A 16,447-nucleotide genomic window follows, 5' to 3' on the forward strand; every position below is an offset into this window, starting at 1 on the left:
ACCTAACATAATACAACATAATATCAAGCTTTTTTATACTTTTTATTAGTTAGATTAAAAAAATCCTGCATTAAAAATCTTAAAAAGGTCATAATTTTAAAATAACCCTATGGTATGTACCAATCGCTTCATAACAAGACATTGGAATTTCATAATTACTTATTATACACGTCGATATACCGTAAAATTATTTCCGAATATATAACTTTCAAGTCAATAGTCATTTCTAATCCTATAGAGATTGTATTGGAATTGATAATAATTCATTAAAATTTTGATACAACATTGAATGCATAGAGATTTGTAATGTAGACAATATTTATGTATATCCCCCTTAACAGTCATAGCGATGGCTGGAAGTGTACTATTATTGAATAACTCCTAAAGCTACGGTTTCCTAGAAAAGCGGAGCCGTTATCTAACGGCCGTAATGTAACATTGGATGACGTCACCCATACGTTGTCTATAAATAACATCGGAGTAGGTTTTCTAGAGAACGTTGAGTGTCACCGTAACGTCAAAAAGCGGTGCTGTCATTTGCATGACGGCCGTCATAGCGGCGATAAACAGTAGTTCTACGTTTTTCGCGTGTAGCGGTGCGCATATTTAATTAATACAATGACTTGGACGAGCGAAAATGATGAACAATTAATTGATTTTGTTAAAAATCATGAAGCTTTGTACAATATCAAATCCAAAGAGTACAGACAAGCTCAGATGAAGCCGTGAGTTAAATGACGGCCGTTAATTACCGGCACCACTTTTCTAGGAAACCGTAGCTTTAGGTTTTAGCCTGATAATATATAACAGACGTAATTATTAGTTCTTATATTTATATGGTAAATGAAAAAAAAAAACAAAATATACAGTCTGTCTTAGTTGTGCTACTCTGGATTTTTAAATGTCAAACTGATTATTTGCACTTCATTCAATTGTTTCCCTTATTGACTTGATATTTTTAAACAATCACTTATATTTGCTAATACAAAAGCTGTCATGATATTTTATATACCGGGTGTCTCCGTATTGGGTCCAAATATTTGTCTGTATTTTTATGGAACACGGGGCAAACGGTTTAACTTACCTGATGTAAGAAGGCGTTGATAATGCGTCGCCAACCTTTTAGTTAAGTAATGGTATTCATAAATCACTAATTTGCTAAACAATAAGATTTCGATTAACATTGGACGATTCAACGATATGGTCAACCATTTCATTCAAATCATCATTACATCATATCATAAAAAAAAATTCATACATTATACTAAAAAGAAAAAAATAATTATCTGTATAATACGTTCTAATATTTTAAGATAATTATTTTTTTCTTTTTAGTATAATTTATGAAATTTATTTTTTTCCAAAATCACTAGATACAGTTCATGTCATAGAGCACCAATGCTTTGCACCCGATATTTAACAATTCAAAGCGAAGATTTATAAAAATATGTCTTAATATAACTAGAATTGATACATTAAAAAACACGAATTCTACGACGGCACGCCTAAACGTTTATTACAATTAAAATTATTATTGTGATATAATCTTACCATTGCGTTTCTCAATACAAAAATTAAACATCTCAAAAAGTATCCATACACGAACACCCAAATCCAAACAATTCTAGACACAGTTTTCACGAAGATTCACAAAATAGTTCCGGCGATAAATGTCCGGCCTTAGTCACTAGTCAACGCACAATGCCACTAATAAATCACGCTCGGTAGAGTTCATTAGTGGAGAGTCTGTTGAGACTGTCACTAAGGTCCTGGCCTCGATTCAGCATGGAGACCAAACCGGAAAGATCGCCAGAATTAAGTTGGCTTAAATCACCGCGGTCCTCCAAGAGGCCGCTGAGAGATGGCGTGTCGTTTACGCTCTCCATCAGATCTTGTTGAGGCAACTGCTGGAAATCAATTAAATAATTAAAATACACTAAAATTGAGGGTCTAGGTTATTAAACCTGAAAATTGGGTGGCTAAAGGATAGTTGCCCCAAAATATATAAAGAAATAAGCATTCTTTATCCAGGACTATTAAGTTTAAATAAAATAAAATTATAATTTTGTATCTGGTTTTTGTATATGCCATACATATAAATAAACTTTTTTACATTTTTGTATTCAATAATTGAAATAACATTCTTTAGAATATTGACAAAAGCGCACACGTATGGCACGTTAATTAGCGCTTTTCACGCATTCCGATGTTTACGAATTTACGTCGAACATCCGGTCAAAGTGTGATTAGGGAGTCGGAGTAGGGAATAGAATATAAAACGAGAAAAGAGCGTACCAATTCATGAAAGGCTGGCAACGCACTTGCGAGCCTTCTTGCAATGTAAGTATCCACGGGCGGCGGTATCACTTAATATCAGCCTCCTCCCCGTTTGCCTCCTATTACATAAAAAAAAACACGCTCTAGTCCGAGTCTCGCAACTCCTGCGAGACTTGCGTTGTGTGTGACCCTTGCGCTAATCGCGTCAAAAATCTCATTCCAGCCGAGCTACGCTCGCCAAAACCGCCCAAGCTGAGCTATGAAGGCCCTTCAGGCCAACAGAGAGATTCCATTAAGAAATATAATTAATTTATGTAAAATCAGCATTGATATATAAAAAACCCAAGATGCACAATCAACGTCTAAAAAACGTCCTCAAAAAATGAGCGCAACATTCTAAATTGTGCACTCATTTCAAATAGTCTCGCGTCTAATAAGTGGAGTCGATGTTATTTATTTGTGTTTTTTTTTATAAATAAATTTATATACTTTTGAACTTTTTTGTGTGTAGTTTTTGACAAATATATTTACTAACAAATTATTTTTTAATTTAAAGAAAAAACTTTTTAACCGGATTAAAGTTATGTATTATTATAAATTTCCAACTATTTAACATCCAACACCTTTTGTCTTTAGTCACCGTGACCACGCACGCTGTAAAGCACCCGAAAAGTCGGATAAATTTAAAATTATGTTAAATAGTTGTAAATAAAAAAGTAATGTTCGACTCCACTCAATACCTTGTCCTACCGACCACGGTCGGTCGTAAAATTTTATTGCTTTAAGTACGTATACACTGCGTTGTAATAACAACTTTAAGAAATTCGCGTAAGGTTGATTTTGCAATAATATATGCTTGTAACATATACTGTTATAGACATACTGTTATAGAAAATGACAGAAATAGTGTTTCGGGACACTTTCGAGCGTTACTTTTATTCGAGACTGTGCTTCGATCTTGGGTTTTTTATATATCAATGAAAATCAGTGAAATATAAGTGAATTGTGGAATGTTTAATTTCCTACCCATGATCTAGTCTTTATTACTAAAAAAAATAATTCCTATAAATTACCTGTTGTTGTTGGACCATGTTATGTGTAATATGTCCAGGGTTGGGCGAGATATGACCCATCGAAGGCATATTCACCAAATTCGGCGAAATAGCTCCGTGCATGGGGGAAATTTTGCTCATAGGCGTCAATACCTGTCCCATTGACACATGGGACATAGGTGACACCCGTCCCACAGGGGACATAGCTTGTCCGTGCATCGGGGACATCATGTTGGGGGAAAGTGATGGCTCGCTTGGGGACATTATGGGCGACATTTGTAGGTAGTTTTGCCCCCATTGCATCGCCTGATATCCCTGTTGGGCGTTCAACATGTTTGTTGGTTCCAGGACGTTCAGGTTCTGCACGTTCCATTGCTGCTGAAATTTCGACTTATGAAATCATTTTTATACTATTTATAAAGTACAATAAAAAAACGTGTGTGTACTTTTACACTTCTTTGGCGTAACAAGATAAAAATCTTTTCAAAATTTTTATTCTACGTTTTTGGAAAAAACGACACTAACAATAGAAAAAACTAAAATGTTGACTATAGCTAACTTCAGCGTGTCGGTTTTTTGTGACGGTGTGCGCGTAAAAGTTTTATCTCATCATTTTTCCCTAACGCGCCAAAAGAAGTATAACTTCAAAAGCAAATGAATAGTTTTTATTGTTTATAGTCGTTCTTATAGATATGAAAATCAATTTTCAAGATATTTTCAAAGTTCCCATGACAAAGTATTACCTGGTAGTTTTCTTGGACAACATATTGCGGACTGTTCATAGGATGTGGAGAAGTTTTGTCTGTAAAAATATATTAATATTTCATAGAAATTTAACTGCATTACAACAATTCTAAACAATGTCTAAGTCTATACCTAATATTTCTTAAGTTAACTCATGCGATAAATATAGTTTACAATTAAGATTAAAATATATTGATACGTTTCACCATTTATTAGGGTCGATCTATGAAACAGTCACTGGAATGCTTAATTCCCTTTTAAGTAATAAATTAGTTTTATTAAACAGGATTTTAACGCGGAAGTTGTATACGTATAGTAATACGTTAGTTAATAGTTTTGTAAGTTGAATATTTAGTAATAAGTTCAGCAGTTAACTAAAAGTTAGTAAAATTTAGGAGTAAAGTAAACAAAAATGAGTCGTAAAAAAATATAAAATGGATAACACAGATTCCTTTAGCGTATTCAAAGTTTTGAGAAATCAAATGTCCAGATTTTTCTAAGATACAATTTTAGAAACTTAAATAACAAAATAAACGTCAACTGGTTTTTTAAGCTCACCTCTAGGTTCTGATTTGATCGGCTGATCCACAAAGGTTCCTGCAAAATAAAAACCATTAAATCATGTTTTTAGAAGAGATTACGTTTTGTCAAACAGCGTTAGTACTCTGTAACTCCCAATAAGCGACAGCGCCTTCAATCTTGAGTTTTGTGCAACACAATTCAAACTTCACATCAATATATTATATTAGCTATATACTAAGAACTATATCGTAAGTTAAAAAGTACCAGCACAAATGGGCAATGGACTGAGAAAGTTTCCGAAAAAGAAAGCTTCAAAAATAAAATTCCTAACACTTCGTAATAATGAGACAGATTCTAGCAAAGCTTAGTCAGTCTATTCTCTATGTAATAGCTGTAGCAAAAATCAAACACCATACTACATTAATACTACACTACACACTAAAATACTCATGAGAATTCAGTCACAGTTCAGTTCAATGAAGATTAAATTTTAAAGAACTGAAAAGTACTTACAAAAGCTAATAAATTCAAAAATTGCGTTTGTACCTTTAACTAATATAAATCAACACCACAGAATAGACATTAAAAATGGAATGTGACGTAAGATTAAACAATTCATAGATAATAGAACAAAATTCGAAAAGGCTCTTCCAACCTCACATCCATTTATTGTCATTTCATAATATAAACTAAGCATCTACCATCTACCAATTATATGTGGGTATCGCAAAAATTCGTAATACACACAAACATGCAAAAAAATCATATAAATATTGCTATTATGTATATGTGTGAACAAACAAAACAACCATGCCTATAAACTGATTCATACCTGATAATTCTGATTTCATCGCTTTGGAAATACAGAAATAAATGATTACATTGTATACTTTTTATTATATTGACATACCAAGCTTCACTTTCTTATATTTGTATAAAACTTACAAAATCACATTCAATTAGATAGTCGCAAATTAAAATTACGATAATTAAAACAAAAATAATACAGACAATTAAATATACAAATACGAAAACAGTATAGTTAAATTCTTTAGAATACTAGGGCGTGTGGGAAACTTACCGGAAAATGGAAAAGAACAAAACAATTCTAGAAATAATTTGCGACTAACCAATAATATCATTAGTACTTTATGTAAAGTCATCTAAATCTTAGACGTAATATAATTCATAGAAATATATTCTTACTGCGACGAATTTAACAAATATGTGAATTGCGTCAAACCTCATTACTGCTGTGAATGTAGTGACAAGCCAATCTTGTAAACTGTTCCTATATTCACGGGTTGCCTTGTCATGTCATGTATTGCTATTTAAATTTCGAACTAAGTACGTATTACTTTCAGATAGGTTTAAGTTCGAATTTCAAATATCTGTCACGTGTCAAATTATTTTGGTACTCTTCTAGGTTAAAAGAACAAATTTTATACCATAATAGCATTAGTGGCAGCAGTAATGAAGCACGAAGTATTAATTTCTCACAATTTTAACCCAGCGCTTGCTTGTGGGACTATACATTATCTTAAATACATAAAATCTTTCTAACGTGTACTATTTATTCATATTTCGGACAAACGGACAAGCTCAGCATGTTACGTTTTGTTTAAATCTGCGGCTTAAAATTATAACAACATTTTCTGAATTAAAATAATTCCACACATTAAACTATAAAAAACAGATAAAACCTAAAATTTCCTAATACTTGACAAATAATAGCACACATATGCACATTAGCATTGAAAATGGATTTTTCCTAAGGACGGTTGTTAGTTTACATCTTTATTTCTAACAAAATTACTTAATCTTATATAAATACTATAAAAAATTGTTAATTGCAATAAATATGATAATTCTCTAAAATTAACATAACCAAGCACCATTATACCACCCCACATCCCATAAATATAAAATATTTCCTTTGGAAATGACAATTTAAACTTACGTTCATCAAATTGATGCAAATTTATCATTTTCTGTCGCTTATGCCTTAAGTAACTCGAATCTAGAATGAACATAAAAATTAATAAAAATAACAACAATAAAAATTAAAATAAGACTAGAAAAACCTAAAATGATTTATTAAGGTAATGGAGGACGACTAGTACAGTTAACTTTAATAACTTCGAATATTAAATAATGGGACTTTGTCCTATAGTGTAGAAAATAGTGTCGGTTTGTAATAAAACCAACAAATTTTCACCTTCTACGCACACATCGCACACGCAGTGTAAAGGTATACAAAAATTTGGCTAAACGGGCGCATTTATCTATTTAAACTAAGTTAAATTCAATTCTTTACTATGTTTTTCTTATCCCGCGATATTGTTTACGTAACCGAAAATATGCTATAGCCTATATTATTAGAATTATTTGGATAACTATGCTAATGTAAGAACGTAAGAATTTAAGCATAAAAGGTACGATGGATGCTTACAGCATATGATAGAACTATTTGAATTCCCATAACCCAATAATGGGGGAAGAAGATAATTTCTGTATTGTTTAAACCCAAAACAATCATGGCGGTCTTACGGCCTATTGGTTATGAAATTTGCTGCCATCTACCGGCGAGTAATAGCAACTAGTTTCATCGAATTCAGACGCTGTGGCGTGCGGCGCCACTGCCATATAAAGAGCGTAGTGCTCAGCCTCAGTTAGATCGAGGTCGTCCTGCAACTTTTTAAACGCAGACGCATCTAAAGCTAAAACGCTTTCTGCGACAAGAATTGTACCGCCATCAGTGGGAGGAAGGGGAGCCAGACTGGCAGGCCGTTTTAAAGATCTTTGGGACGACTTTTCGTCCATATCTTCGTGTAGCGATATGTGCGTCACGCTATCGGCGTAACTCAAGCCGGCCGCAGACGCGTTATCTTTCAGGGATGTGTGCGATATTGCCGATTTAAATTTCGACGGACGAATACCGGATACGCTACTGACGGATCGGCCTATGGGTTTAGTATTAACATCTTTCTGCCCTTCAGATTTAATGCTCGGGGCGGGAGATTTCTCCTTTCGTCGGAACAAGCGCGAGAAGAACGAACGTTTTTTAGGCGCGGGCGGCAACGCGGGCTCACTTTTTGCAAGGGTTAATTCACTACGCGGTGCTAAGATGTCGCGATTTCGGGTGACCGGCAGCTTTCTACCCGGTTTCAATATGCTATTGACGGACGTTTGACTAGTTCTGAACGCGTCTGAATTTTTACGGACCCGTTTGGGTGGTAGCGGTGGAGCCCGTTCATCATCGTCGCCACCTTTGAGGGGAGTAAATTCTATAATCGGACCGCGGTACGTTTGAACTTGGACATCCTCATACGGTTCGGGTTCAGTGATAGAAACTGGATTTTTGAACGCTAACTGTAGGCTTGTGTACGTTCCGGCGTCGTTAAAATCGTCAACATCTTCCGTATCATTTACAATAGTAATGTTCTCGAGTCGCGTTCTGTTTTCAGAATATATCTCATCTAATTCAGCGACCTGTTCGAGGAGGTCGTTTAGACTCTTTTCATTGTCAAGAACTCCGTTAGTGTGAGGTTCTTCAATTATCTCGCATTCAATAACATCACCGTCAACAGCGTCATTGCTTTCGACGCTATCGACGAGTTCGATCTCATCTGAGTTGTCAGAGGAAGAGGTGACGAGCGTGTGTGTGTCTGCATCGAGTATGTCTGTGTCGTTTGTGTGTGTGTTAGTGTTATTATTGCCGTCCGGCTTGAGAAGGGCGGCAAGAGCGGTGAGGTCTGGAAGAGGCTTGCGAGCGGCAGGCGGGGTACCTTGTAAATCTGCTATATATTCGAAAGGCACGGGGTTACTTCGGGCGTTGTCCGATATCCGCTTCAGCTGGATATATACCTGAAAGTAATAATAGAAACTATAATTTATTAGATGAAAAAAAGAACTTTTAATGGTTAAACGTTTTAGTTTTATCCTATAAAAATATATTAAAATAGCGAGCAGTGCCTACTGATACCAGGGGTAACATGAGCATCTTATATATATTTATTTGACATATGACATAAAATATATATAATAAAAAAATAGCTTTAAATCAAACAATTTGTCGAGGCGAGTCCTAAATTCATACATTCATTTATATACAGTAAAATCTCTTTATTCGCGGGGTATACGTTCCATAAATATGCCGCGAATACAGAAACCGTGAATACAGAATGGTAATTTATATGGGTTTATAGGGGATACGTTCCTAGGTGCCAAAATAAAAAACACAAATATATAAGAAAATCAATTTTATTGATGTTATTGAACATTATGTAATCATTATCCTCAGGCTTAGAGTAAATGTCACATTTACAGTGCTAGTTGAAGCCTCTTTTTCAATGGGCTGTGAATTTAACATTTCCTCCAAGTCAAGGTTTCAGTCAAATCTTCATCTTGCGATTCAAGCAATTCCTGAATGTCACTTGATTCTGTCTGTTCGAACCCATCTCGTCCTATTCCATTTGCAATTTCGGCTATGTTTGCAGTCAAAGTTTGAACTTGCACGAATTCTTCGCCATTTTCCGTAGTCAGAGCAGGCCATAGTTTTTTCCAGTATGACTTCAATGTGTGTGGTTTCAGTTCGTCCAATGATTCTTTTATGTTTACGATGCATTTTGCTATGTCAAATTTCTTCCAGCAACTTTCATATCAGGATTACACTCCATATTATCTATATGATATTGCGTTAAACACCTATTGGAATTTTGTATGAAATTTTAGATCCGCGAATAAAGAAATTTTTTGCCGCGAATACAGAAATTGTGTTGCATTTTTTTAATCCGCGAATAGTGAAAACGCGAATAAAGGAAGCGCGAATAGGGAGCTTTTACTGTACTAATAAACAGATGGCTTGTGCACGTGTAAAACGTGTGTTTAAGATTTAATATTAATTTATGTTTTTGTATATTTTATACTATTGTTCAATGTAATATCAGTGTCCCTCTCATTGATCAATAATAAAGTAGCTTCACTCAGTGATGAGAACTTAGAGGTTTGCCCCCCAGATTTATGATGTCCTATGGCATTTTTAAGAGGTACAGTTATTTAGGGGTTATATTATATTATTATATTCTCCAACTTACACGATTCTATACAATTTATTCCAATTCTTATTTCCATTAAACTAAACCAAATATAAACTCTAAGCGTGAAACATCAAAAAGCTATAATACTCCAAGATCGAAATTTTATACAACTTGAATGTTATTTTTAATGCATATTTGAAATTAATTGTAAAACTAAATCTTTAGGGGTCATTTACTGAAAACATTTTCGGTTTAAATTCGAGATAATGTAAGTAAGATCATTCTGTCATGCTCAGATAAACGGAATTTAAAAAAAGTTAAAATCCAAAGTAAATTATTAAAAGAAATGGCTTTGAAATGAAATAATTTCTGCGAAACGCTGGCAAGAAACGTATTTAATAGGAGTCTGTATCAAGCACAGTTAACATCGCATTTGGCCGCTGAAACTATGAGTCAAAGATTAGTTGTTTTTTTTTTTAAATCACTGTTAAATGACATCTTTTGTAGACGTTGCCAAACAGTGATATCATTAAAAGACTTTAATACATTTCATTCAAGGATTATAAACGTTAATTTACTTCAAATTGTTATCGTCTGCTTTTTTTGTTTCTTTTATACTTGAGAGCATTTAATTAATATGGCATTGGATATCATAATATAAAAGGGTTATTTGTCAAGGTTACGTAGCAGTATTTCTCTACAATCGCTATCGAGATTTACAATCAGTCGAAACGTCAACTTATGTGAATAATAAAATATGTTTATGTGTTAAATAAATTTTGTTAAATAAAATTACTAATATTTAAAACAAAATACCAGCCAGTATTATCTAGTATACATCCCCATTGGAGGTGTATGTAGACTTGTAGACGCAAAGGTCAGCTTTTGATATATAGTAATGTATGTAAACTCAATGTTTCACGATTGTATGTCCTAAAGTACTAAAGTGCACAAGTAAAGCTTAGAAATTTTGACTTCGGTTTGATTCACATTTCTCTAAATAACATTTATAATGTCAAAACCAAGAAATTTAGGCATTTTATATTTAAACTGATTAGATTTTAAAGTTAATCTCTGAGATCTTTGACATAATGACAGTGGCAGATGAGAGTAGAATGCTGATCACCTTGCCTACTAGAAAAAACAAATGATCATGAAACAGATACATAAATCAGTGCCCAAAAATTTAAAGGTTCTAGCGCCAATGATGTTGTTATATAGTTAGCTGAAATAAACGATGTTTACCTGTACAGGATGTGGGTTGTTCGGTTTATGATAAGGCGGAACATGGAAGGCAATAGCGTACTGCTTGTGTACAAGTTGAATGTTGGCAGTTTCCTCCCATACTACCATTTCACCTTCCTTTTGGTAAAACACCACTGCTATGTCCTCACGAACAACCTGAATTAATTAATTAAATAGCTTTACAAAAACGGACAAAGAACAGCATCATGAGAAAGTGGGCATGTCTAAGAAACTAAAACTGTTAGCCAAGCTGCACCAGCGTATACTATGGTCTGCTTGTCTTGGATTTGAATCCTAGGATGCTGAAATTTTCTTCTTTTTTTTTCTATTCTCATGTCAAATTACCTTCTCACAAAGCAAGAACATCTCCATGCCTCCTTGTGGCGGCGCGGAACAGTGACTAAGACGCATGATGACCAGGTCACTCATGGCCTTCTTGTCAAAGATCACGTCAGATACCACCGGCTGTAGCGAGTGTCGAATCTTGCCTGTTGCTTCATCTGGCAAGAATACTTGGAAGCACAGCCGCACAGCATTCAGATCTATCGTCTGTGGTTGGTTTCGATGGTGGAAACCAGCTGTAAAAAAGTTTTAAAATATGGTAAAGGATTAATTGTAAAATAAATGGTTGTTGATAAGCTCTTACATTTTACATAAAATACAACTCAAACTCTGCTGAAATGCGATCAGTTAGCTTTTCGGTACAAATTTGTACCGTCTCTTTTAAGTTTAATACTAGAACAATTTAAGATATGCTCCATTACACAAAATAGATGGAAGAAAATAAATGCAAGGTCAATAAATAAAGGCCGATTTACATTATCATTAGTGTTTAGGAGAGTGCTTTAGGATAGTACTTTAGTTGAAACATGTAAACGCTACTTGCTTTAGTAAACGCTACGCTAAAGAACTTGCCTTTCAAGTTGTACTAAAGCACTCTCCTAAACACTAAGATAATGTAAATCGGCCTTAACATCCGCGAAACCCTCAAATAAGTACCTATTATATTCCGGCGAAACAAGAGGGTAGTCACACACACCTCCGAAGATTTTCCATAAAAACTTCTGACAAACTGATACATACATTCTAAAACCGTCATTATTTAAAACCTAAATAATTAGTATAATATAACAAATTATTTAAATGCACAGTAAGAACACGCAAACTGTAGTGTTAACGTTTTTATTTTTATGCAAGGCCGGAATATTTTGCCAAATGACACAAAATGTAAACATAGGATTTCTGGTCTAATGTCTATTCGATATGGATCATTATCCCGTAAACGTTACAGGTTTACGCGTCTGGACTAATCTACGAAATCTTTTTATGAATTGATAAGTCAATAGTCTAGACTGAAATACGTAAGAAGAGCAGTTTTGACCTAGTAGATTGAGCGTGCGCTTTTAACTTTATATTTCTTTTGTTTCTATTGTGGAATTAACATTCGCTCGGACGGTGTTGGAACATATTGTCTAATAAGAAAAAAGTTTCACGAACAGACCAGGCCATGACAGAGGTTTTAGCGCCACTGTTTTTTTTTACTTTTAATAGAAATAGCCCACTAATCTATATATATAAAAATGAAACCCGTTTTCCGTTGTCACGACATCACAAGAAAACGGCTCGACCGATTTGTCTGATTTTTTTTTGTTGTGTTTGTAATTGTCAGGAGAAGGTTCTTATAAAAGAAAAAAAGAAAAAAATTGCGCGGAAAATTAGAAAATTCAAGAATACTTAACCACCATACAATTCGAACTTTTTGGTGTAACCTTATGGCGTTTGACATAACACAACATTGACAGAATGCGTGCTGCAAATATCGTCAGAGGATGTAAGAAAAATGAATATCGTTCAAAATAAATGCTTCGATCGGAGTTATTATATTGATAATACATATAATAATATGCGAGCCAGAAAAACAAACAAAGAATGTTGTATAACATAAAGCATTTGAATAATAAACACTTTGTTTCTGAAATATTTTTTAATTCATTATACCAATTTGAAATCAATATTCATAGTTAAGACAGGACAACGTCTGTCGGGTCCGCTAGTAATATATAATAATAATTGACCTAAAAAATGTAACTGTACTCTTTATGAAAAACAATTTTTATACTAAGATTCAACCCCGTATCTCCGGGTCAAATACACAAGTATACACTTTATATAATAGTGAATCATCTCTTGTAGATAATTAGCGTTTAAGTTATTGTAAATAATATACGTTAAAAGATTAAAAGTAGGTGACAAACAAAAGTGGGTTAGTCCCACACTGATAATGTTAAAATATTAATTAATTAATTTGTTTCCGTTATAATTATATTTTGAAGATGGAACTTTGTGCAGTTATCAAGTTATAAATTTGTTATGAACACTCAAAATTTTGTATGAATCATAAATTTTTTTCACGAATTTGTATTAAATTCAATTCAATCTCCTGAGCACTGCTTATTGTGTTACGCGTAATATCGAACAAACTCAATAGGCTTTTGAAATTGTAGTATTACGTACCGACACTTTAAGACGTCTAAATGTTCACAATTATTTAAATTAACCCTAAAATCCATAATCCAAAGATTAAAAACAGCAAAGTAGTTTTAATACAAATAATACAGAAAGATTCTACTATTTTCATTATTATAATTGTATACACGCAAATTAAAATGATGTAAATAACGCACAAAAACTTTCTTATAAGTTAAGGAAAACCGTGAATTTCTACAAAAATTTTACTTTAATTTCGAATAATCTTTCCATCTATGAAATTATTTTATATCGGAGGCGAATGATGCTAAAATAAGTTCGCTACATACACAAGGGTGCGATTTACCCTACCCGTTCTATATCAAAGCTATACATTCTTATGAAACAATAGTGTGACCGGGTTTTAGGCGTAAGAAGTATTTCGGTCGCCGCTATTCCTGGCTGTTGAGAGCGCGATCCGTTTCGTAATCTCTCAATATGCCGTTGTAAAATCGTTCTGATTTACAATTTTGGTTTAGCTTAATAAGATCGCTTATAGTAGGAAATGGAACATCAACATTTATTATTTTCAGTGCTTTTGGTTCAGGTTATCTTAATAATCATAATCATAATGAAAAAAATTTTTTTTCAATGTGTTGAATTTTTCTTGTATATTTTGTTAAACCCAAACAAATACCTTTATAACATTGTAAAATTTTATTATTATACGATAACAGAACAGTTATGGACGTGTCCAGAAAACCTCACAGTGGGACAAGGGAGAGATACCTATGTTTATTTTATAGATCAATGCGTAATAATATTGAATGAACCTCATTCCATCGAATAACAAACAGATATTTATCCTATATAAACGCAAAAAGTAGCGATTATCAGATATTAATGTGTGTACAAGGAAAAAAATATCAAAATCTCTAACCGGTTTTATATCAAGAGCAGGAAGGAAGGAGGCTATATTACGATATTTGGTAAGATTGACATTTACAGAGACGTGCAAATAATATCGAAGTGTGTAATGCCTTCATAGATTAGTTGATAACACACTCGATAGTTAAGAGTTCGGTCTGAAATTACTATAAAACAAAATATTTACGCTTCTACGTATAAATAGACGGCAAACTTTTTACTTAGTCACTTAATGACTGAACTGAGATGCGAAACATATATTAATTACAAATTAATTAATATACAAAGTACGCAGCATTCAGAAACGAGATCGCGCTAAAGCTTAGGTTTCCTAGAAAAGCGGCGCCGTTATCTAACGGCCGTAATGTAGCGTTGGGTGACGTCACCCATATGTTGTCTATAAATAACATCGAAGTAGGTTTCCTAGAGAACGTTGAGCATCACCGTAACGTCAAATAGCAGTGCTGTCATTTACAGCATGGCCGTCATAGCGGTGATAAACATTAGTTCAACGTATTTCGCGTGTAGCGGTGCCCATATTTAATTAATACAATGAATGAACGTGACTTGGACGAGCGAAAATGATGTCTTTTGCAATATGTTAAAAAGTGAAGACGGCCGTTATTAAAAACCGTAAAATGACGGCCGTTAGTTAACGGCACCGCTTTTCTAGGAAACCTAAGCTTAAGTCTGACTCCCGTTCGTCAAAAATGTATGGTTGACATAATGACATATACGAGTCATAGTTAGCTGGGAGTATCTTTCTCAATGTCATCTTTAGCGGGAGCCCTAATTTGCTCCTAGAAAGGGAGCGCTCTAATACGAATCCTAGGGATATAAAATGAGTCAATAGGAGAAGATATGCCCATCTTCTACCTCCTATGTACTGTACCTGTGGTTTTGAGCGTAACAGTTATGCCGTTGAATGAGGGAGCGATCCCGGAGAATCTCTAACGAGGCCGTGTAGGATTACCCAAGGTGGTTTTAGTGGGAACTCAACCGTCTTAGAATACCAGAGATTCTGGTATGGGTCAACCCCTTCATAGCTCTTCTACTTTGTGGGTAGGGGATGCGCAAATGTATTTACACCTCGGATATAAAAGAGGACTACTGCATGAATCCCACATTTTCAACCTATTTAACGCTAACTTGGGACTCTGAACCTCCCTTATTATCAACATTTCAGTATATGGGGCAACACTTACGGAATACATATATCAATGCAACATACGAAATCTATATTGATATATGTATATTGTATATTTAATTAACAACATTGCTTTAGCTCACTTAAACAAATAGCCATGTGAATGCTGAAAGCTAAACGAACGAGCTAAGAGAACTAAACCTTTTAAAAGGTATCTCGGACACAAGAACATAGTGTCAAAACATAATAGAACACTAAGGGTCGATTCGACCAAACAAGAGTAAATCTTAATCTTAGAATAAATCGTCAGTTAATCGAGAGTAAATCAATTTTACGTTTTACCAACTACAAATTCTAAGAATAGTGGGCTTATTCGGGAATTGCTACTATACCGCCGTTTCGCACGGAATAACAGCTATTGCTAGAATAATTTAATGGCGTCAGTCAGTCCAATCATCTGATCTGTCATTTCACAAATATGTATTCTGTGTTTTAATTTCAAGTCAACGCAACGCACTAAATTAATAGTCTGGCATTGTATAATGAAACGTTTAAACAATTTATTATTTATTTATATATTTTTAGATTTGTTATTTTCTATAATATTAGAATGAAATTCAACTAGGCTCAACAGAAGTTCCTTTTTAGACGAAAGCCTCAAACAAACAACAAATAAAAACTTTTTGTTGTGGTTTGACACCTGTTAAAAGCTACTTTTTCACACTATAATACGGCAAAATCGAGTTGACATGATGTATGCCCTTACACTGTCCCGTTGTAGAACAACATTTATTTGCCGAGTTTTATTTTCGTTCACCATTCTCTTGCTATTCGCGTATTGTAAATTCCTAGCGCAATTATACTATCGATTACGTGGACAAACGACTATGGATTTACTCGAGATTAAAATCATGGAATAGATTATTCTTGGTATAGTTACTCGTGTATAAATTGAAGTTTGGTCGAATCGACCCTAAGACCACTAGTATTGTGGAAAATTAAGTCAACATAGTATTACTTATTAGCCA

General features: G+C 34.0%; 1 protein-coding gene across 8 annotated transcripts in view; it reads right to left on the reverse strand.

Annotated features, from left to right (window-relative positions):
• Nucleotides 1–1,363: 1,363 nt before the first annotated feature.
• LOC125054977 (embryonic polarity protein dorsal) overlaps nt 1,364–16,447 on the reverse strand; it is a 37,542-nt gene continuing 22,458 nt past the window's right edge. For 4 of the 8 annotated variants that reach the window (XM_047657119.1, XM_047657122.1, XM_047657120.1 and 1 more), the window contains 3 exons: nt 11,225–11,457; nt 10,880–11,035; nt 6,676–8,462 (listed from right to left, as the gene is read on the reverse strand). In XM_047657119.1, coding sequence (XP_047513075.1) covers nt 7,149–8,462; nt 10,880–11,035; nt 11,225–11,457 — 1,703 coding nt within the window. In that variant the 3' untranslated portion in view covers nt 6,676–7,148. Of the gene's footprint in view, nt 1,908–3,350; nt 3,708–4,072; nt 4,132–4,631; nt 4,671–6,555; nt 8,463–10,879; nt 11,036–11,224; nt 11,458–16,447 lie in introns of those variants that run through there. The other 4 variants (XM_047657126.1, XM_047657123.1, XM_047657125.1 and 1 more) reach the window with 4 other exon arrangements.

Source organism: Pieris napi, chromosome 13, assembly GCF_905475465.1.
Source record: "Pieris napi chromosome 13, ilPieNapi1.2, whole genome shotgun sequence".
Lineage (NCBI taxonomy): Eukaryota > Metazoa > Arthropoda > Insecta > Lepidoptera > Pieridae > Pieris > Pieris napi.